Source organism: Pangasianodon hypophthalmus, chromosome 23 (genome assembly GCF_027358585.1).
Source record: "Pangasianodon hypophthalmus isolate fPanHyp1 chromosome 23, fPanHyp1.pri, whole genome shotgun sequence".
NCBI lineage: Eukaryota > Metazoa > Chordata > Actinopteri > Siluriformes > Pangasiidae > Pangasianodon > Pangasianodon hypophthalmus.
Window position 1 is genome coordinate 14,033,290 of NC_069732.1, and position 24,867 is coordinate 14,058,156.

At 39.1% G+C, this 24,867-nt stretch overlaps 2 protein-coding genes across 2 annotated transcripts in view; one reads left to right on the forward strand and one right to left on the reverse strand.

Annotated features, from left to right (window-relative positions):
• Positions 1 to 19,473, reverse strand: part of eif3hb (eukaryotic translation initiation factor 3, subunit H, b) — a 77,441-nt gene extending 57,968 nt beyond the window's left edge. Inside the window, exon 1 of the mRNA XM_026929925.3 lies at positions 19,318 to 19,473. Coding sequence (XP_026785726.1) covers positions 19,318 to 19,392 — 75 coding nt within the window. The 5' untranslated portion in view covers positions 19,393 to 19,473. The remainder of the gene's footprint in view (positions 1 to 19,317) is intronic.
• A 183-nt stretch (positions 19,474 to 19,656) lies between these two features.
• utp23 (UTP23 small subunit processome component) lies at positions 19,657 to 23,179 on the forward strand. Its single transcript, XM_026929933.3, has 3 exons — positions 19,657 to 20,062; positions 21,366 to 21,537; positions 22,673 to 23,179. Exons 1-3 carry the CDS (start codon positions 19,875 to 19,877, stop codon positions 23,072 to 23,074), a joined length of 762 nt encoding a protein of 253 aa, XP_026785734.1. The 5' UTR covers positions 19,657 to 19,874; the 3' UTR covers positions 23,075 to 23,179.
• The last annotated feature ends 1,688 nt before the right edge of the window (positions 23,180 to 24,867 follow it).

Here is a 24,867-nt window from a genome sequence, read left to right on the forward strand (position 1 = left end):
CCAAGATGTTTCGCAGCAGAGGCTTGCGGAAAGTTATCTCATTTACTAAGAAGGGTCAGTACTGGATTATGCATAGCAGAATTGGATCAAAAAATAGAAAAGTGTCTTGAAGAACATGGCTTGTTTTCACTGCTCTAAAACTCTTGACTCATCATTTTTCATCAACAGAATCTGTTATTTCCAAGCAAGCACAAAATACAGTGGAGGGAAAAAAAAGAAAAAGTGGCAAAAATCCCAAACTGGACTTTGAGATGACTGTTATGAAGCCTACATTTTCAGCTACTGCAGAGACTAGGGATGTGTACAGGTATGCGAATACCTGGTCAACCATTTGAGGTGCCAGTATTCAAAAAACACTATCGGGGTATTTGTTTTGCCCTTCATCTACAGTGAAATCATATCATACCATATCTGGCAATATTTTGATGCGGAGAGCATCATGGTGTTCAAGTCAGTAGTACATTTCCAACAATATTTAATACAACTCTTTTAAAAGTTCAAATCTGCAATGTACCTCAAGGTGCATGTACCATGGCTTTGCAAAATTAAGCCCATTTTTCTGCAGAAGCATTTTCCACAACAAATATTTTAAGTGACCACCGCTGTCGCATTGAACTTTCAACTATGTTTCATCCACTGGTTTAGTAAATATAACATGCAAATGTCTGTTCTGATAGATTCATGTAAATTTGTACTACTACTTTGTACTAGTGATCGCAAAGTTCATTAATCTAATTAGATTTTCAGTCAGAACTTTCACAAAGTTTGAACGTTAACCTATGCCAGAGCACGCAGTGCTATTGGCTAAAATATTAAACTGACATTCAGGAAAAGTTTTCACTGTGCATTTAATATTTTCTGTTTATGATTTCAGTACATTACGTCTGTCAAACACGAATACGTGTGTCGACGCCGAGAGAAGGCGGAAAATTTAATTGCTGTGGAAAAATGAAACTTCATTACGCCAAGTTAAAGATGGTTTTCCCCTCTCTTAATGGTTAAACGAATATCCCTACATTAACTCTTATGGATATATTAAAATTAAGCAGAAAGCACATCCCTAGTACTGGTACAGACAGCCACAGTTATTGAGCTCAGACTGTGATTAACCAACATACATTATACAGTTCTATATACAATAGGGCTGTGGCTAATAGAGCAGAATTAATCTGCCCTTTTCATATTGAACGAAGGTGGTAATTAAAGTACCTTCAGCCGAGAGGCAGTGAAACCACATCATTTGAAAAAGTGAAGCTGAAACTGTACTCTGCATAACCTTTTACGTGATCACAGAGGATTACAAGAGCCAGCTGCAGGAGTAAGGATCCCTGAGTGGAGATAAGAACGCCATCCGAGCGAGCCTCCTTCCTGCCAACAAAGCACTATCGATCTCTCGTGTCCGAGAGACCTGCTCTCACTGCTGTAATAGATTTTCTAATGCGACCACCAGAGACGACCTCATTTAAATCTTAATAAAAAAAAAAAAGTAAGCCTGAAGAATACACTTTGTGATGAGGCAAAACAGGAGCCGGAGTGCTAAGACGGTGAGAAGAGTGCTTGGATGTATTCGCTAGTGCCAGAATGAAGACACAGTTAAAAAGATCCTGGCTCAAATACCTTCGACATTGGCCCATGCTTACGGCTCCAAGAGCTTGATGGGGATTAGGGGGCCACTGAAGGGGTGGGGGATCAATACCACACACACGATCCATTAATCTGAACCACCCCCCTTCACCTTGAGCCAGTACTTAGAGGTAATTTCTCACAGAAGCCAACAAGTGCTTGATTTTTGCTGTGGAAAGCATCAAATGTATTCTACAACACAAGGCCAAAAGATCTTACATTTGACAAATACAGCCTTGGTAAAGCAGCAATTCCACATTCTCAAAGAGCTTAAATAAAAACCATGTGTTAGCAGTCTGTAGTTTTTATTGTGCTTCTAAGCCTATAATAATGTTATATCCTTAACACTAAAGCTACCCTGTGATTCACAATATTGGCATTTGATATCACTAGGTTCTTAGTTTCCAGATTTTGTTTAAATTTTAGTTTTTTTTAAACCCCATTTTCTCCAAATTCCCCCATCACACAACTACGAACCAATCAGGGACAGTGAAGTCTAGCACATGCTTTCTCCAAGATATGTAAAGCTAGCCACTGCATCTTTTCAAACTGCTGCTCGTGCTGCATCGTGAACACACTCGGAAGAAAGCTCCAACTTCCCTCTTCCGCACTCAATTACATCTTGTTGCCATGTTTTTCCACGTCAGCATGATGCATACCGTACCACCAAATATGGCATGCACAAGCCATAGTAGTGCCGGCTATAAACAAATGTGCTACCTCTGAGGATCGTAAACGTCAGACCTTGTACGCATCGAATAGCATGGATCCACTTCTTTCTCTCATAGTAGTTGCTTGGAAATACATGAAAACTCAAATATGGTTATTATTTGCGCAATGAGGGAAGCTACAGTGACACCTCAAAGTTGCTTCAGCCATTTTTGTTTTGACCAGAAGTCACTTTACACAACAAACGCTGAACCGGATGTGCGTTCTAACTTCTGTGAAAAAGGCCTACGGGTGGCTGTGGAATCATCAGGATTTGAACTACAGATCTCCTGACTATAGGGTGAATGGTTTTCTGTTGTGCCACTACATTAGCTCCATTTAAGTAGCCATTAAATCAGCCCCAACCCAACTGCTTCAAAAGCAACCAACAGGTTAACCCTGTAGCTATGGTTGTTTATTTGCCATTTCAAAAATTGTTACAAAAATCTGTAACCAAGAGCTAGGTCAATGCAGCCTGTGAGGCGAAGTGTAACTACAATGAAAACCCTGACAAGTTGTGCCTTTCCCCTCAGCTCAGCAAATCCCTTGTTTAAAACGATGAAGTAACCTTTCAAGAAAAAGGGGCAACTCTGTTTTTAAGCAGCTCTGGGGTGGAGCTCACTACTAGGCAGGAAATATGCCTGAAATGAAGAAACAGGCCACGTCCACTGCATGGCATTTTTTTTTTTTTTAGTATATTTGAAAGTGTATGATTATCTAGGGCTATATAAACTTTAAACAAATTTAACGCAAGTATTGCCTTTGAACAATGGAGAGTACTAGTTTCTCTTGAGCAGTTAAGCCTGCAGTGCTAAAGCCAACATAATGTTTTGTAAAACTAATTGAGGAAACTTCGTGCGAACAGTCGCAGCAAACATTGGCAGTGCAATATACCCTCTTTACATTGGAAATGTAGCTAATATGTTGCTAGCCTGTTAATGTTTCTTGTATGCAAATATATGGTTGAGGGTCAATTGCTTATTTTTATTACATTTACAGCATTTATAGCATACAGCAGACGCCCTTAATCCAGAGTGACTTATAGATGTGCTTTGGAGTGTCTACCATTGTTTACTTCATAGTTCATTTTGAGTTAAAATAACTTCCACTTATGTTTTTCAGCCTTTACCCTCATCATTCATTTTGTGCACCAACCTGTGCTCTTGAACTTTTACGGAGGTTTGTGGGCGTCACTAAATGCAAATGAGCTGTGTCGGAAATGCGCTTTGCACGCTAGGGGATCGACATACAATCAACATCGATGATCAACATACGTACGCTAGTACAAAGTAAATCAGCATTTCCGAAACTTTTGCAAATCTGGCAGAAAATTTTATTTCGGTTTAGCTTACTCATATATTTACACAACTTTAATAAAAGGTTGATAAATGAGGGCCAAGTTAATCAGATTGCCTAAATAACCTGTAGTGTAGCTAGGCAACTAATAAAATCTTCATCTTCATGCTACAGCATTTTCCGAAACTTACGTCAGTGACACCGAAGGATTTGCTCGCTGGTTTACTGTGGATGGCTAGCATACCAGCTACATGTACTTTGCTGAAGTTTCCAAACATGGTACAGACAGTTTAGTTCTCTGATATTGTCATGTGGGGTGTAATCAATGGCACCTAATTTTTTTAGCTAGCTACATATCCTAATGTATCTCAACTACTGTGTGTGCATCTGCAGTTTGTCAGTGTTATGATGATTCTGGATGACATTTCAACAATCCAGATCACTCTGTACCAAAGTACCAAACTTCAGTCCACTGTAACCATATATAGATTGCTGACATACTTTGGTTTTTGTAATACTTCGGTCAAAATACAATCTACCTCTTTGCTATCTGACCACGTAGATAGCGGACTTAATTTTTTATGAGTTAGCAGTTCCATGTGTGCACAATTAATAGTTTATACTTTTAGGTATATGCATCCTTGCAACCCGCAGTTTTAATAGACAGTGGTTAATCTTGTTTGTGGTGGCGGAGGAGATAAAGTTTTTGTTTTTTTCTTCACGAATTGTGATTCACCTCACAAGGGGATTGAGGAGGGGTTTACTTTACAAACTGCTCCTTTAATAGCAGAGAATAAATCATGAACATAAGTCATGATCCCTTATGAAAGCAATGAGAAATCCAGTATGAAATTCTACTTCATAATCCTGTGACGATAATTTCATAACTCATCCGAAGTGCCGTACGGTAATGATCCTTGTTTTGGGGTTATCTAAATGGCAGCTGTTTTGGAGACTAATGAGGAGCCATGGGGCTCAAACAGGCACGGATAAATTCTCGCCTATAGGTAGAACTATAATGGCAGACTGTGAGCCTAGAGACTTAACTAAAGTGGAAAGTGAAGAAAGAAGCATAAAGCTAAAAGCTCTCACAAGAAATATTAAGGCAGACAGTCGACTTTGTTTTCCTTAAAAATATGACAGAGTCCATATACTGTAACAAGGATCTACACTCCCACACTTATGTTTAAATTAGATTATGGCAACCCTTCCATCAGGTTAGCCAAGAGATCTACAGGGACAAATCAGTCCAACTCATCCCTCCCTGGAAAGCCTGGCGAGCATCAATAAGCTGATGAATTCATCCTAATAACTCTGAGAATACCGTTTCACTTATCCATCAACGTATTTGATGCCTGTTCACGTCCAGTGCGGGGGATTTGTAGATGATAAATAACGATCATAACCTCATATGCTTAAGTATGAACTGTTCAGAAAGAGCAACACAGTCTGAGCTGGCACAGTTTCTGTGCTCTCAGCTCTGGCTTCAACCAAAAGCCTGTCATCTGATTATCAATAAAACTGACAGGCTGGGGAGAAGGCACAGGGGCCATTAGGCGAGATTCCAGGAGACAAGAGAAAAGCCAGGATGAGCTCCAAACGCCACGTCTCTGTGACCTTTGAGGGCTGAGGCTTCACCCATCCACACCTACCAGCTTCACCCACCCAAGTAGGAGCACTGTGCGGGGGGGGAAAGTAATTAAACTGTTTTTCCAAAAGTGATTTAGGGAAAAAAAAAATCCACAATTTAAGGTTTGTGATCCCATATTTTACTTTTAGATGTCTTTTTGGCTACCATTTAGAGCTACATCTAAACACAAACATTCTGTTTAGGAATGTAAGTGAATACTAATACATCATCCAGAATGAACAGACAACGTGCTCTAAATAGATACAGATACAAATAGGACTTGCACTCTTGGTTTTTTTTGTTGGGGGGTTAGATCCAGCAGAAGGTGGACTGGGAGGTTCTTACACTACATGGCCAAAAGTTTGTGGACACCTGACCATCACACTGATATATGTTTGTTGAACAAACAGCATACATTTCTGAGCATGACTATGGGGAAGTGTGTTCATTCAGCCACAAGAGCATTAGTGAGGTCAGGCACTGATGTTGGGTGAGGAGGTCTGGGGTGCAGTCGGCGTTCCAGGTCATCCCAAAGGTGTTAAGGGCTCTGTGCAGGACACTTAAGTTCTTCCGCTCCAACCTTCTCAAACCATGTCTTCATGGACCTTACTTTGTGCACAGGAGCATTATCATGCTTGGGCCTCTTAGTTTGAGTGAAGGGTAACTGTAATGCTACAGCATACATTGACATTCTATACAATTCTTTTCCTCTAAATTTGTGGCAATGGTTTGGGGAAGAACCACATGTGGGTGTGATGATCAGGTGCCCGCAAACTTTTGACCATATAATGCTACTCATTAAGAATCCCACCACCCGCTGCACTATACATGTTGGCGGAAGTGAGATCTTCAATGCCATTATATAACTCTCCTGCTAGCATGTGGTTAAACATACTTAGAGAAAATAAAGGTTCTAGGCAGACTGTAACAAAATCTTTTACATGCAAAGTGAGGACAGAACACCACTGGGCATAGCTGAAGCTCTGGACAATGACTTCCTGAATTTTTGTTCAGGAATTCGGCAGTAGAAGTGGATAATCATCATGATAATCATTGTTTCCCTCAGTCCATATTAATGCAATTAACTAGCAGACCAGGTCGCCATATGGTATTATATTACGTCAATTTTCAGGCAACCAAAGCATGAGCCTGGGCAAGTACACCGGAGCTTTCGCTTGGGCAGTGAGCTAGTTAATGAATTAATGATTTGTCTGCCCCTGATAACTACTGAAGCCAAAAAGTGACCATGACATCAAAAAACATGGGGATACAGCATGTCCTATATAGTACTTCATAGTCAGAGACGTCCAAACAAAGCTCCTTTCTCTTGAGAAATGTGAAAATGGCTGACAGGAAACAAAGCCACCATCAACAAGAGGCTAAGCTGCTGTCACAGGTAGCCCACAGGTCAAATGAAGACCAAGAGCAAAGGGTTGAGCGCGAGTCTCTGACACCCCTCTCTGTCAGACGCACTCAATCCCTCTTCTAATCCCTCAGGGGTAAAGCTGTCTTAGTCCTGAATCGCTTCTCACAAAGGCAGACAAACTTAGCATTGTTAATCTGTTCACTTTCTGATAGAACACTGTGGAGCTCCAGTGCATAATGGTTTTCAATCTTGCTGAATATTTTCATTAAACTAAAGGCCATTATTTCTACAGTTTTTGCCAATTAATGGCCTGAATATTCAAATATTCTATAAGGATGAGAAAGGCTTAAGGCTTAATTCATTTTAATGATTTAATAAAAAAAAAATCAGAATACAAATTATATTAAATTAAATTATATTAAAAGCTCTTCTGTGAGACGTTTCCGCATTACATGTAAAGAAAAAGCTTAATACTTAATCAACTTGTTCAAACAGTGAACTTGTTTACAGCAGATGGGGTAAGTAAAAATGACCCATGCCAAATGATGAACAAGGCAAACCAAAATGCTTGCTAGAAATGAAAAATTTGGCAATGAACTTAGAGATGAAATTACATTCAATGACCAAGTGATATTTTTGACCAATGACCAAATTTGCAAGTTTTTTTAACTGTCTTGTTAACGAATATATGCGGAGGTTTAGGAAAACCCATCAGATGTTGCTCTGGCTGAATTCTGGCAAACGGCCAAAAAAAAAAAAAGAAGACCAAAAAAATCAGTATACTTTGATATACTTCAACTTTAAGAAGCCATAAACATATTTCCACAAAATGATGGAAATTATCAATAAACTAAACTTACCTAACTTAGATAACCAGATGTGAAATAATCTCATATATGAGACATTAATTATTAGTAGTATTAATATAAACTCATATTGAAATGTTTAATGTTCAAATCAAATCTGGGGTCTATCCCAGCAAGACTGGGCACAAGGCAGGAATACACTCTGGATGGGACACACAGGGCACCACGTACACACATTCATACACTCTTCCACAACTAGAGGGAGGATATCGCAACCAGTCCACCTACTGGCATGTTTCTGAGAGGTGGGAGGAAACCAAAGAACCCTGAGGAAACCCACATGGTTTTCTAAGCATTAAATTCTTCTCTAATTTAAGAACACGAACCATGTTCTCTCCTTCCTGTTTACAGACTGCAAGCTACCTACCGCAAGTCTACGATCAATTCTTCTTTGCAAGTCAATAACACTTTCCCGTACTTGCCAAATGTCACATGCACACACATCCTCTTCTGGACATTTACAGCTTTTCATTTTCACTCTACATGTTCGCAAATAGTAGTCGAAGGCTACAAACAGTGTGTTATATTTACAGATCAAACTTTGACATTACATATCTGCAAATTTTTGTCATTAACAGTGTCATTAATCTTTATAGTCGACTGCGCCCTGGAGATGCTGTGACAGATGACCATTGTTCAAGGACAGTCAGTGCCTTGCTCCGGCTTTATTTTATCCATATGCTCGCCTGTTTCTTTTTCAGCACACATGCAGCAATATAGCCATCAATCTCTTTTACTCCTGCCCCAGAAGAACTGGAAGCTTACAGCAAAGAGAGCCCAGCTCCTGCACGGTCAACACACACACTATGCGTGTAGACGCTGCTGTTCTCTCGCTCCATCTTTCACCCACTCACACTCACATCCTGCCGGAATCGACACATGTGTAAAACAGCTGTGAGAGAAAAGGATTGTGTGGAGCTGGAGCTACTCTGGTGATTAAATCAAAGGCGAAAATCTTCTCTCCTTCAGCGGCTCGCTCAGGACACCGAGCACAGCTGCTGACTCAGTAATGAACACGACACAAGCACATCCTTAATCTGAACTTCCCAACCTGAGAACATTTAAGGTCACCGTTCACTTTATAAAACATGCCTTTTTATGAGCAAAGGGCTTTCGGAGAAATTCATTTAAGTGTGAAGAGTCGTAAGAGTGTGAAGTGAAAACTGTCACTGTTATGTACAAAAAAGAAGTGTTATTGCATCATAAATTATGAGCCTGTTATCTTTCCGCATGCAAATGTCTTCTCTGATTTACTCTAATATGCTGTTTTATCTGTTCTTGTTTATTTGATTATTTTATCTTGTGCGTTTTTTGCGCTATTTTTACATATTTTGTCCTTCCTCACCCTTCTGTCTTCCTTATAGTTTTCTTTACTGACTTCTTTTTTATATGCCATCTTTTTTTATGATCAGCAGCCAGTATTACAGTCACCTTGAAAAACATTTGTATAAGTCACTCTTTCTCTTGTAATCCTTTGTGTTTTATTTCTGTGAAGCAATTTGGGCTGCATTTTACGTATGAAATATAGTCATTATTATACCCGTGTACTAGAGGAAAGGAGTGTATATGTGTATGAGTTTTGGGGTGTGTCTAATTTGCATATTCAAATATCGCAACTCCTGGTGGCAGGAAACACGTAAGTTATTTATTTCTATACAACCATCATGTCAAGCATTAACAGATAAGAATATCATGATACTGATACTGAGTATATATATACAGGGATCAATGACTGTATATATGAGTATACTACATGGCACCACTGATTCTCATTGTGCAGTTTTGAAGCCTCAATTTTGTCGAATTGAAAGTCGGCATGTTGACCGAGTCTGCAGGTGAAAACTGGAGCCAGAGTACGTGCAGTAGACACTGCTGGCTGGACAGTGCGTCCACGTCTGACCCATACTGGTCATGGACACTGTCCATGTTCATGCCAGGAGCACACACGCTGAGAGATATTGCCTGAAGTGCGACTTAAGCACGCGTGTTGACCGCTACCTCCAAATGGCAAGTACATAATTATTAATTAATATGTAAAATGCTAAATTGCAGTCAGATCATTTGCACAAGTATACTAATTTTACCATTGTAAATAGAAGAAAAGATTTTAGAGCTTTGAGTCATGACTGAATGAGTCTCCATAATAAGTATACGTAACTAACAAAGTACCAAGTGAAAATATATTGGTAAACAGCAGTCAAAACAAACTACTGTATGAGGGAAAAAATTGCTGCTCTTCATGCTTTTCACCTGCAATAAGATACACATCTGAATGGAAGAGCGCTCTTTTTCGCTCCTCTCCACCTGTTGGTGGAGTTTGTTTAAAAACGAGTGACTGGCTAACCCTACCAAGCTACTTCGAGTGTTAGCGACGGTCATACAGTCACCAGTAAATTGTTATGAATTTAGCTAGTGTTGGCTGCCTTGGATTATGCCATCATTTTGTTCACTCATGTTAGTTTATGAGTTATAATATCACTACAGCCAGCTAGACCAGACTTCTAAATGAGAAACATACTGGAAAAATTTTGCAAAGAACTCCCCGCTGAGGGTCTGTCCGCATTTTACAGCTGAACAGGACATGGCTCTGCGACAGAACTGTCGAGAGCTTCAGGTGTGTGTCGGGAAGTGCATACACACTCACGAGACTTGACTGTCATGTCCAAAAGTGTCACTGCATCAACCAGACCCTTTTATTTATCATCAAACAACTCCTATATCACGCATTTATTGTTAGGAAAAATATTAGAAGATATCAAGGTCAACTGAACTTCTTAAACAAAAGTTGAGATGTAACTTAAAATGGAAGTTTGGCTCGTTTTCCATTCACTGACATGGGAATGGGCGGGGTCACAAATTGTACTGAATCCAGTCACTAGAGAGCCTCAGAGATATTCTGGCTTCATTTTTTCACCCGTTATGAAGTCCACTCTTACATACAGTCATTGATTGGGACTCATATTGGAGTTAGTATCAGATTGGACTGATTTTCCGATCCAATCCACTGACATATTTTGTACCGTTAATTTCTATGTTGGTGAATTACACAATAAACACTTTACACTGAATATCGGACACACCTGTGTCTCGGGTGTTTTATAAAACCTGGTAGAAACAGAAACCCAAAAATAAAAAAGTTGGTTCAGTTACTAAGATTATGTCAACACTAGATCATCCTGGGCTAAATAAAACTCGGAGCTCTGATGTCTGTATAATATCCGAAATTAAAGTGTGCCCAGTGCATCTGTATTTATTTATGTAATTATTTAGCATTCAATTTAATTCAAAAATGGTCTTTAGGTGACTTTAATATCGACCTATGTAATATTGAAGTATATTAAACTCATATGGGACATGAATTAGTGACTAAGTTAATCATCATGTAAATTAATCATGGGCAATGGAAAACACTGCACTATTTAGCATGTGATTGACCCAGTAGGGATGACGCTCGTCCTCTCGGCTCATCAGTGCGACCCACACAGCTCTGGTGCAGTTAACACGCTGTCTCTGGAGGTCTGCAGAAAAACACAAACAGCTGGCCATCTAATGAGCTAAAAAGCGATTGGTCTACACCTGTTAGCCTGAAGCGTGCTCTCTGCTGAATGGCTAATCGCTCCAGCTCGACCCCGAACCCCCATTTTAACCCCTTTCCCTTTAACGCTTTATAAACCTTGAAATAAGCTAAACTGTTCGAAAGGCATCTGCAATGCTCTTCAATGTTTTGAAATCGCTATGCAGAAGGAAACTGTTGTGTTGCTGAGTATAATAATTCTACAATAATCTAATTCTGGTCTTTAAAATGACAGGCTTGTGATGCAAAGCATGAGCAAACCTCCTCCACAAACAAACAGTCAGTGGAGCCAGTCTGCCCCCTGCTGGCGCTTCACTTCAACTGCACAAGACCAAGCTGTCACTTTTAAATGAGGTGCAAGAAAGTGTTGTCATATTCCTTTGTGCACAAGTGCCTTAGGCCAGATAACAGCTTTCAAACAATTTGAGAAGGAACAAGGGAATTGTGTTGCTGCCTGCTAATGATTCTGGTTTGAAAGCAAAGTACAGTGCTCCAAAAATACACCTACTGCTGCCTGTTTCTCAACCAAGGCCTATGTTACTGTTTTAGCAATTACCCCTCTCAAAAGCCTGTCTAGACACCGGGCTTGGCTGGTACACAAGATAAAGTCTATCAAGCAGCTGCCGTGAGTTCATTTAGCTCAGCTTCTGAGAAAGAGAACGCAATCGCAAATGAAAATGAGGGAAATTGTGAACCTGCGAAGCTCCCCGAGCACAACCAAAAATGTCGTGTTGTCGCCACTGGGTTTTTACATCTAATTGGTTTGGGATCTGTCGGATTGTTATGTAAAAGGTCAAAAAGTACCAAAAGTTTCAAAGAGCAGGAAAAGGGGCAACAGAGTGGGATTAAAATGCAAGGATTTGTCGAGCTCTCTGATTAAGCTAGTGACCTACTACGATGCAGTCAAGGCTAATCCATCTGCTTAATACGCCGAGACTATTTAAAGTCATAAGCTAAGTCCCTTAACGCATCTGCAGTGTGAGAAACCCTGAAAAGCAAAAGCTGGAAAATACTCTAAACTGGTGGCTTCTTGAAATCTTGTTTGTTACTGTCTTCGCTATTTTATTAAAACAGAGCGGCCTAGCCGACGAGGAAGAGGTGCCAGCACTCCTTCATAAAAGAGAACCTAATAGCTAACAGTGGCAGGCGCTTGAGGGCAGAGTGTGTGTGTGTGTGTGTGTGTGTGTGTGGAGCAGTGACAGCAGTGGGAATACACAGCTGCAGAGCTGACAGCACCAACAGCCTCACTAATGCTCACCTGCTGCATGGCTAACATATGGCAGCCACTGCTGCTCACACTGATTACACCCTATCATGGGAAGCTTGCGATCAGAACGCTAAGGTTTTGAAAGTACTGCGAGGGAAATGATGAGCCTAGCTGCACAGAAAATGTGTAAATCATTTACCAGACACACAAAGTGAGTGCTGTCATGAAATAAAAAAAATAATCAGGCCAAAAGTAAGGATTTAATAGACTTTCATAGACTTGATAGACTCATTAAGATCGAACTTTGTTTGCCGACATGTTCTGTCTGACCAACTATAAATATTTATATGAGAACATTAGAGAAGATTAGAGAGAGAAATGAGAGGCCGGTGAGGAAATGACTGTTTATAGTGTTAGTAGGCACTTGATTTGTGAGTGTTCCACAGCATTAAATGTAATGATAAACAGAACAAATTACAAGTTCTTTAATAAATAAAGAATTGTAACTGTTTAGTTCTTTATATTTTGGGAAACAGAGCCAGCTACATTAATTAGAATATAAACCAATCAGCCATAACATTAAAACCACCTGCCTAATATTGTGTAGCTCCCCCTTGTGCTGCCAAAACAGCTCTGACTCATCAAGGCATGGACTCCACAAGACCTCTGAAGGTCCTCAGATCCTCTCAGTCCTGTAAGTTGTGGATCGGACTTGCACATCCCACTGATGCTTGATTGGACTGAGATCTGGGGAATTTGGAGGCCAAGTCAACACCTTGAACTCTTTGTCATGTTCTTCACATCATTCCTGAACAATTTTTGCAGTGTGGCAGAGCGCGTTATCCTGCTGAAAGAGGCCACTGCCATTAGGGAATACTGTTGCCATGAAGGGGTGTACTTGGTCTGCAACAATGTTTAGGTAGGTGATACGTGTCAAAGTAACATCCACATGAATGCCAGGACCAAAGTTTCCCAGCAGAACATTGCCCAGAGCATCACACTGCCTCCGCCAGCTTGCCTTCTTCCCATAGTGCATCCTGGTGCCATCTCTTCCCCCGGTAAGCTACGCACGCGCACCCGGGCATCCACATGATGTAAAGGAAAACGTGATTCCTCAGACCAAGCCACCTTCTTCCGTTGCTCCATGGTCCAGTTCTGATGCTCACGTGCCGAATGTAGGAGCTTTTCGGCAGTGGACGGGGGTCAGCATGGGCACTCCGACTGATCTGCAGCTATGCAGCCCCATACGCAGCAAACTGTGATGCACTGTGTGTTCTGACACCTTTCTATCATAGCCAGCATTAACTTTTTCAGCAGTTTGTGCTACAGTAGCTCTTCTGTGGGATCGGACCAGACAGGCTAACCTGTCTGGTTCACCAGTTGTCCATCCTTGGACCACTTTTGATAGGTACTAACCACTGCATACCGGGAACACCCCACAAGCCTGCCATGTTATTACGTTATTCACTTCACCTGTCAGTGGTTTTAATGTTATGGCTGATCTGTGTACACTATGGCCAAAGGTTTGGGGAAAACTGACCAGCCCTCTCCAAAACCATGTTTTTTAATATGGTGTTTGTTCCCCCTTTGCTGTTATAATAACCTCCACTCTTCTGGGAAGGCTTTCCACTAGATTCTGAAGCTTGGCAGTGGGGATTTGTGTTCATTCAGCCACAAGAGCATTAGTGAGGGCTCTGTGCAGGAAAACTTGAGTTCTTCCACTGCAAACTTCACAAACCATGTCTTCACGGACTTCCCTTTGTGCACAGAGGCATTGTCATGCTGGAACAGGTTTGGGCCTCTTAGTTCCAGTGAAGGGAAACTGTGATGCTACAGCACACAAAGACATTCTATACAACTGGGTGCTTCCAATCTTCTGGGGAAGGCCTACATATGGGTGTGACCATATAGTATAACACAGTATATCGTTTTTATATTTATAAAAAAAAAAAAAAAAAAAAAAAAAAAAACTAACTGCAACTTGTCAAACTTTCCTGGAGAGCAGGCGGGATTGATCAGAATTCCTTCGGAGTTCAAGGGAGTAGGATTTAAAAAAAAAAAACAGTCTAGCACAACTCTACCCCAAGGCATCTACTTCAGGAGAAGAAACTTCTTATATTCCAAGTTTTACAGTCCAACTGCTGGTAAGAAAGATGGAATAGTTCTTCACTTTCAATAGACAGTGATGTGCTGGGAAATTAAAAATTTACCATTCAGGGCATGGTGAGCTATTCAACATTTTGCTATTGTTACTGTCCAAACAACTCTTCTGTCAGCTTCCTCGGTGGAAAATGGGCTCCAAAGCCACTGCTCGAGAATCCGTTTCTGTAGCACAGTTTTGAATTTAAAAATGGCTATCTCTGACATTATTCATGCTGCAGATCAGAGCGAAAGGATGAAATAGTACTCTGCACCCACACATGTACACAAATCACTCCAGCATCAAAGCCCTGAAAGCAAATGACTGATTCATGCTGTCTGTGTCCCTGAGTGAATGACTTTCAGTGCTATTATTTCTCCATAAAACATAAAGTAGCACTGGACTGAGCTGTTAGTTCCAACCTACAAACATCAGGTGTACAACATTAAAGAAGTGAACCGCAACCTAAAGTATACAGCTTATGGGTATAGATACAAGCAAGCAAGGGCACACACTTGCATGAAACAAAGTGTGAAGGAGGAAACAGTTAGAAGCCATTCAAACACCTCCAGGTAGAGGCCAGGAGGATCACATTCATGTTGAAGGCTTTACACAGCCAGCTACATGAATAAGCTGTACAATGGCAGCTTCGCATGTGGCTATTTTCAGCAACATTAACAAATGCATATGTTAATCATATGTTAAACATATCCACATTAATCCGTGTGAAAAAGGAGTGTTACGGTTTGAAAATCTCACCTACTCTTCACTGTATCACAGCAGTCATTTAATACCACACAAGCCAGTTGTGAAAACTAAAATAAAAAAAAATAAAAAAATAAAAAAAACTTTGCACAAAAGTGTCTTTACGTATATAGCAAACAACTCTCCTAATTAATAATTTGGAGAACGACTTCCATGTCCATGTCTTCTGGACAAACGTAACATAGGATTGGTCAAGCACACTGGAGCTTTGCCCGGCCCAGCGTGCTAGTTAATGACTTTAAGCTTTGTTCACCTCTGGTGTAGCAAATAAACACAAGCTGGACTAAGGTCTAATACATAATATAAGTTCCAAAACAGTCGAGATTCAAATGACAATCTTACTGATAATACACAAATAAGAAAAATAGAGTAATACTGAGCAACTAAAAGGTACTTTTTGTTCATGTTAAAATTGTCTTTTTGCTGTGCAATTACCATCATTCCTGCAGGACTGGAGAGATTTTTAGCACTATTGGTTTCTCAGTACTGACATGCTCTTTAAATGCCTACGCTCTTATATCTCAACTTCCTTAAATGCTTCAAATTTTGTTGGCGTGACCCAAAGATCATTTCAAGCAATTTGCAGTAAAAGTGGCATGTTGTACATCCATGTCTGTGATTTCGTTATGAACTTTCTCCCATGCTGGCTCTATTTTTTACAAATAGACTGTATATTTGTGGAGGCCTGGATAAACTGCCAGAAATGATTCAACTTTTGACCAAACGTTTTCTGCCAAAAATAAATATTCAAAAATAAATATATTTTACCAACACAACATGTTAACCTTGTTATTTAGGCTACTATTTCACTTTGGCTATCTTCCTGCAAAGATCAGGTTGGTTAAGGAGCCAGTTTCATAAACACAGCCGTAAATACAGTCAGTCTGAGTAAAGAAACCTGGCTAGCTAAGCGCGCATCTCAGGATGTGATCAGGTTTTTGGATAGATAGATAGATAGATAGATAGATAGATAGATAGATAGATAGATAGATAGATAGATAGATAGATAGATAGATAGATAGATAGATAGATAGATAGATAGATAGATAGATAGATAGATAGATAGATAGATAGATAGATAGAAGCCTAATCAGTTCAGTTTGGAATGAATTACCGGGTGTCAAAATGTCTCCTGAGCCGTCACAGCATCATGAAACCAAAGCCAAGCGCTTTCATATTCTGTACAGGACAAAGCTTTAAAAATGTTTAACTGACTTAATAAAAACGATAATGAAAAAGTAGTTCAGTTAACAGAACAGAAGTGATTGAATGAATCAGAGTTTATTTCACCACTAATTTTAGCACAAACACTGACTAGGTGTGTGATGAGATGATAAGGTTTGTGTTTAAACTGTACAAGTGACTTTTACCTCAGGTGATAAGACAGAGACTGATGCGGATGATGCTGATAATTAAAGTAAGAGCTCATTATCTAATTATAAGCATATAATTCTTCATAAAGCACTTAGTTCCAGTTCACTAGTTTGATTAGACAAGCAGCGTTCCAAGAATGCTGATATTTGGTAGAAGAGTATTCAAGAGTGTTCACTAGGCCTGCACGATACTGTAGAAGAAACTGCATTTCATTGGCTCTGTACTCGTACTCTGCACAATGACAATAAAAGATGAATCTAATGTAATCTAATATGGGCATGCTAGTCAGGTGTCCATAAACATTTGGCCATACAGTGTATAGCATGCAAAAATAAATAATAAATAAATAAATTTAAGGAAAAAAAAAAAAAAAGAACCCTAAGTGCAACTTGTCAACCTTTCCTGGAGAGCAGACAGGAAGAAAAATGCGAGATGCGATATGATGATGCTAAAAGTGTGCAAAATCAATTTAAATTATTATTTATATATTTAAAATCTGAAAATGACAACCATCATACATGCTTCATGTTCTTTTGAGGAAAAGAAAGCATTCTCTGCTATCTGTATCTGGTGACTTATCGTAACTTTTTGACGTATTAAAATCATCAGTTATCACAAGCCCTTGCGATATGCATCTCATGATATTTACATTTGCGATATTTCAATGATTTCGATATACTGTGCAGCCCTAGTGTTCACTACATAAAATTACAATTCTAGCAGTAGTTCATTTCTCCGAAACTGTTATTACACTTACTATGGGCTGTCTGTCAGCCTGGCAACATGCAACGCCTTAACCAGCTGTGGCTTCTTTGGGAACTATTTTCACTGACAGAGCAAAAATAAAGAAACTATTGCGTCTGAGGTGTCAACTACATGATATTCATTTCTTGGTTATAGAACTGTCATATAAACTAATATGGCAATATGTCACACTGAATATCAGCACGGCTGTGATTACCTGCATCCGAGTCCCAGCCATGCTGATATTCAGTACAACAGCACTATTGCTCGTGCGAGATCACTTAATTATAATTTGGCGTTAATGTTTTTTTATCCAAATGTATATTTAGTTAGAAGTATAGAGATAGCTGTGGCATCTTTCAGGGGATTTGGAATGAAATGTTTATATGCAAAAGAGAGACATATTTCAGTTCAGGAAAATATGTAGAACTACAGTCCAAAATTCTGAGCACACTAGTGAAAATGTCTCTATTTGGCATTCTTTTCTAATTTAATCCAACAAATTTCATTACAAATTATATTTCTGACAACAACGTGAGTGAAAAATAGAATCTTTGAAATATTTACATGAATTTCAGACTTTCTTAGTATTTGGTACATCCCCTTTTTGCTTTCATGACAGTGTGCACTCAAGCTGATACAGACTCCACAGGTTTGTGCAAAACCTGATGATCCATTTTAGATCAAATCCATCAGAGTGTCGTCTGAACACCTGCTTCAATAGAAGAGATCAGGCATGAGGAACAGCTGACCTTCTGCACAAAGCAGTTAACACGATCAGTATCACACATTCACTTACATTTAAATAGGGACCTAGAAATAGTGCAGAATCTTGTGTATTAAATATTTAAGATATAGAACATTTACTTTATTTGTTTTAAAGATTTCACAATTCCAAAACCTTCTGTTTACTTTCCAGATTTTCAATGTGGTCACACACACATACAGAGGTACAGACCATCAGCGGCTCTATTTTACTAAAATGCTGATAGATGGTAGATTTATAGTCACACACACATACAGAGGTACAGACCATCAGCGGCTCTGCTTTAGTAAATGCTGAGAGATGTTAGGTTTATAGTCACACACACATACAGAGGTACAGACCATCAGCAGCTCTGCTTTAGTAAATGCTGAGAGATGTTTAGGTTTATAGTCACACACACATACAGAGGTACAGACCATCAGCGGCTCTGCTTTAGTAAATGCTGAGAGATGTTTAGGTTTATAGTCACACACACATACAGAGGTACAGACCATCAGCGGCTCTATTTTACTAAAATGCTGATAGATGTTAGATTTATAGTCACACACACATACAGAGATACAGACCATCAGCAGCTCTGCTTTAGTAAATGCTGAGAGATGTTTAGGTTTATAGTCACACACACATACAGAGGTACAGACCATCAGCAGCTCTATTTTACTAAAATGCTGATAGATGGTAGATTTATAGTCACACACACATACAGAGGTACAGACCATCAGTGGCTCTGCTTTAGTAAATGCTGAGAGATGTTTAGGTTTATAGTCACACACACATACAGAGGTACAGACCATCAGCAGCTCTGCTTTAGTAAATGCTGAGAGATGTGGCAGGTTAATAGGTTAGGATAAACACTGTAACCAGAACAATGACCATTTTTTGTGTCCAAACTAGACATGGCTGGCTGAATAATTAATGATCCCCTATAATACACATAGTGCACTACACAGGCTGTATCATCCATTATGTGTTGCATTGGTGTTCAATGGTGTAGAGGAGCATCTGGGATTAAGTCAGTGGAAAACTGCTCATGGACTAAACAAACTAAATCTGCTGGTTTAATATTTAGTAAGTAGTAAGTGCACTATTAAGTGTAAGCTGCAACTTTCTCCCTGACTCAGGAGGAGAAGTGGATTATCAACTAGCTTCATGTTAGTTAGCAAGCATGATAACAGCTTTATGCTAAGTTTGGTGTGTTAATTAAGCCAACATCCGCTCTGGAAGCAACGACGGAAATGTTTAGATCATTCACTCTTACCAGGCCTTCAATCTGAACCTGCTTCACAGAAGACTCCAGGCTGGTCCCAGGCGAAGTGTCTCTACGAGATGCCATCTTCAAAACCACGCCAAACAGAGAACCTGAAGCTGCTGACTTCCGGTAAAGGTGCGGCTGTGTATTACAATCGGAGAGAAACAGCGCTACTCTGATTTAGTTCCTGTGTGCTGTGGATAACATTCTAGACATTTTAATTTATACTTTGTAATTTATAAAATTGAATATTTTTTTAAATAAATTATAGGCTTAGTATGTGGCTAGGATTTACTTCACATGTTGGTGTGAGTGTTTATTTAATGTATCGTGTTTCCGTACGGCCCGGTTTGTCTGTAACTCCACTACTGGTTCCATGCTGGTTGTATTTTGAACGCACACATATTTTTTACTAGGTTTTTTTTTCTATTTTTTTCGATTATTGCATACGTATTTAAAGCTGGGTTGTCTCTTCAGGAAGTGGCTTTGACATCCTGCTCAATGTTTATGAATAAGACATTCAGTAGATGAGTTTCCGGTTTGAGCAGTAAGTTAAAGAAGTCAGGATGAAGATCAAGCGGCAGAAGCATGCCAAGAAGACCATCAGCTTCTATAAGTACAACTTTGGCTTTCGGGAACCGTTTCAAATCCTGATCGATGGGACTTTCTGTCAGGCTGCATTAAAGAATAAAATCCAAATCAAAGAGCAACTGCCCAAATATTTCATGGGAGAGGTTCAACTCTGTACCACCAAGTAAGTGAAGAAGAGGTGTTTCTGAATTCACTGTCTCATCTCCTGTCTGAAAATTGTATTTCTTTTATTTATTTATTCATTTAACCTTTATTTAACCAAGAAGTCCCTTGAGATTAAGTCTCTTATTGGAGGGAAATCTGGCCAAGAAGGCATGCCATTACACAGTAACAAAGTTCAAAATCAAACACACAAAAAACAAACACAAAAATACAAAACACATCCTACAAATCCAGCTTCTGAATATCAATTCCACTCTTCAGTTACACAATCTTTTGTCAGAGCTTTAAACTCTCCCACTGTAACAAAGTGATTCAGCTGTAAATGGAATAATTCTGCAGATTATTCCATGACCAAAATAAGCAAAAGCCTTTCTTCTGAGTTCTGAACATATCTGGGGACCCTATAGAGCAGCCATCCAGAAGAGCACGAATCATAACTGCTGCTTGTAGATAATAGAAGATTTCACAAATAAGAAGGGAGTTTTCTCCTTATTCATCCATCCATCTTCTGTACAGCTAATCCTAAACAGGGTCTCGAAGAGCCTGGAACAGATCCCAGGGGACACCCTGGACACCTCTCCTTAGGTAATCTGGAAGTCCCGAGCTCCCTTATGAGCACCATATCGACACCAATCTTAGCCTTACCACTGCACTTAAGAGTTTGGGGAAGAACCACATATGGGTATGATGGTCAGGGGTCCACATACTTTTGATCACATAGTGTAGGTCTTATTTCAATATCCATCCATCCATTTTCTGTACCACTTATCCTACAGAGGGTCACAGGGGGGCCAGGAGCAGATGCCAGGGGACACCCTGGACAGGGTGTCAACCCATAACAGGGGGCAAACACACACTACGGACAATTTAGAGGTGCTTATCAGCCTACAAAGCATATCTTTGGACTGGGGAGGAAACCCCCGAAGCACAGGGAGAACATGCAAACCACGCACACAGGGCGGAGACAGGAATCGAACCCACAACCCCAGAGGTGCGAGGCAGCAGTGTTAACCACTAAGCCATTGTGCCCCCAAGTATTCCTCATAAATAAAAACATACCAATGATGCTGTCTTCTTAAACTTAATAAATGCTAAGAGACCAAATCATAAAGAACACAATGATGAGTACTAGACAACGAGTTGGTTATAAAACATAAAGAACTATGATACACAGAGTCTAGAGAGCGAAGTTTAGAGGAAGTAGGATGTATATAAATAATATCTTCATAATCAAAAATGTTTAGAAATGTAGTCTGAACAAGCATTTTCCTAACTGCTAAAATTTTGTTCTCTCCTTTACACAGATGCGCGCTGAAGGAACTTGAGACACTTTCAAAAGACCTGTATGGAGCTAAATTAATCCTGCAGAGGTTTCAGATACGAAAATGTAAGCACAAGGAGCCTGTTGCTGCCTCTCAGTGCCTGCTGTCCATGCTGGGAAAGACAAATGCTCATCACTACTTCATTGCCACGCAGGTAAATCGATAATAAACTATAGAACTGGGTCTTGATAACAGGCCTTGCTTCCCAAAAGATACGTGTAATTTGACATTTTATTGAAAAGTTAAAATGCTATTTCTTTCAGTGACCCACAGAATAAAACTTAACCGGTAGAAATTATACAACGTCCTTTAAAATGTATTTAAAATATGCAGCAGTTCATTCAGTAGGCTGTAATTCACATACCACAACAATACATTTTTTTTCCACAGATGCATTTAACTCCTATATTTTAAATGCTGATATTATAATTTCACAAAACAGTTTATCAAAAAAAAATTTATTGTTAATTTAATGTTAATTATTCATATTGTGTATCACAAGTGCATATTTTGCAGTCAGAGCTCTTCAAGATATTTTTAAAAAACATACCTACCTTACGTCAAGCATTAAGTCAGTGCGTGAAACGATGTGGAATTACAGATCAGAGCAAAGATGCCTTCAAAAATAATGAAATTAAATGTTTCTACATTAAAAAAAAAGCTATAAAGAGCAGTAAACAGTAATAAATGAAACAAAGTCACTATTTGGTGTGACGAACCTTCACTTTTTTAAAAAAAAATAGTAGTCTCAGGTACAGTGTGTGCAGTTTTATAAGGAAATGAGCTGTAAGTGTTACTGAGCATCTTGCAGAAACAGCCACAGTTCTTCTGGATACTTTGACTGTCGACTCGCTTCTTATTTTTGCAGCAAAACCCAGCAGCCTTCATTATGTTTTTTTGTCAGAAAACTGTCTCTTATGTAATCTGCTGCTTTCTTTACTGACATACAAACATTTTTCTGTAACATTTAATTTTGTCCTGGAAAACTAATGTTTGGAATCTAAAAAGTCTTTGTACTGAATGTAGAAGTCAAAATAAAAATCTATAACAAAGTTTGTATAAAAAAAATTTGACTTTTGCACAGTACTAATATATAATATATTAATAGTTGCCAATTTCCTCACACATTATATTGTGGAAGCATGGAAAATCCATAAACCTGGAAAAATTAATACTTTACTTAATACTGATGATTAAAAAAAACATTTTTACCTACGGTGCCTTACCTTAAAATGTATGTGACTGATTTATGAAATGTTAATGGCTGACTTTCGGATCTCCATTTGCAGGACAGAGAGTTGACTACAGCTCTGACGGAGATCCCTGGCGTACCTCTGATCTACATTATCCTCAACACCATGGTGTTAGACAAACCATCAGCGTGTTCATTGAGGCATGTGGAGGCGGTGCAGCTGGGAGAGCTCGTGAGTCCTCATCACCAGCAAAGCCTCCAGAGCCTGAAAGCCGAGCAGGGCCTCGGTAAGGATGGCGAGGAGCGACGGGGCAAAAAACGCAAGAGAAAGTCAGGCAATCCCAACCCCCTCAGCTGTTTGAAAAAGAAGAAGACGACAATGCCACAGCAGCCCAAAACAACAGATGGAGAGAAGAAGAAGAGGAGCAGGCACAGGAAGAGGAGCACTGCTGGGCCGTCCGTTAGCGTGAACCCAAATCCCTCCAGTGCTCAGTCATGACCCACCTTCTGTATATCAGCTGATGTTAGCGTCTCAGTGTATAAGAATCCCACTGTTATTTACTACCCAGATTTTCTAATAAATCTTTAATCAAGGTGCCAAATATAGAGTCGTCAGTGTTGATAATGGTTTCTGAAGTTCATGTATGCATTTAAATACCTTCAGTAGATGATGTCGGCTGACAATCCCATTCCCATTACAGAACCACTGTATATATACAGCACTGTGCAAAAGTCTTAGCAACCCTATTGTTTTTTTAGTACAAACTTTGTTATAGATTTTTATTTTATGACTTCTACATTATTGATTCAGTACAAAAACATTTTAGATTCCAAACATTAGTTTTCCAGCACAAAACTAAATGTTATAGAAAAATGTTTGTATGTCAGTAAAGAAAGCAGCAGATTACATAAGAGACACTTTTCAGACAGAAAACATAATGAAGGCTGCTGGGTTTCGCTGCAAAAATAAGAAGCAAGTGTGACAGTCAAAGTCTCCAGAAGAACTGTGGCTGCTTCTGCAAGATGCTCAGTAACACTTACAGCTCATTTCCTTATAAAACTGCACCCATTTTACCTGAGACTACTATTTTTTTTTTTTTAAAGCGAAGGGTCGTCACACCAAATATTCACTTTGTTTCATTTATTACTGTTTACTGCTCTTTATAGTATTTTTTTAAATGTAGAAACAATTAATTTTTCTATTTTTGAAGGCATCTTTGCTCTACAGCATTTCTTGGCATGTGCCTAAGACTTTTGCGCAGTACTGTACGTGTACATGCAAACAAACAATTTGCATGATATGAGATCATTGCATGATCTTATACTATACTGGTGCACATGTGTGATCTGTCACCTTTCAACAAAAAACATTAAAATAAGTGCATTTGATGTTGCACTTTGTAACCTGTATGAAAACACAGAAGTCCCATGACCACCACAAGGTGGAGATAAAGGTCATTATAAAAGTTTTGCACTTTTATTTAAAAAGGTTACTGACTTTGCATGTGGGCCAAATTTATCAACGTTTCTCCTGACAGCTATGCTACTGTGTCAAAAACAATTTTGCCCATATGGCCACTTGCAGTTTTTAAAAACACAGTATTGTCAGTTTTGTGCATAATAAAAAAATGCTAGTCTATTTACTTTTGGACTGTCATAAGAATATTTCCATATTTGAATTTGAAAAAAGGGGGGAAAAAAGCCAAATCAAATCTTTAACATTAAAAATGGTCATAAAATGATGTTGCCTGCTTGTGATTGTCTTTGCTTACCTCATATTTTTAATGTGCTCCCATTATTTTGATATGTAAAGTACTTTCATTAGTTTCATTATAACTTCTTTCCTCTAAAAGTTATCTTTTTTCTGTTCAGAATATTGATCAACTACTTTATTACTGGCTGGATGAGTGCACAGGGTGTTCTACTTAAAATCACAGAATTGGGCCAACATTCAGTTCAGTTTCATTTGGATTTTATTTAGTGCTGTTAATAATGACTGTTGACTTAGTGTTCTTCAAAAGAACCAGTGACTGAGAACTTGTCCTGGAGCACAACAAAACAATCAGACCAGTGCAAGTACATTTGTGCTATAATTAGCCAAATCAGTGCTGTTTCACAATACTCCAACCAGCTCTGATTAGAAACCAACCTCAGCCTCGTCATTACATTGTCCTTTAGTAAAGATAAGAAAAATAAGACCATTATTAACATATTATTAATGTAATACCATTATTAAAAATGGTTTCAACAAGAGCATTTCATCCAAGATCCGTTCAACATAACAACATAATC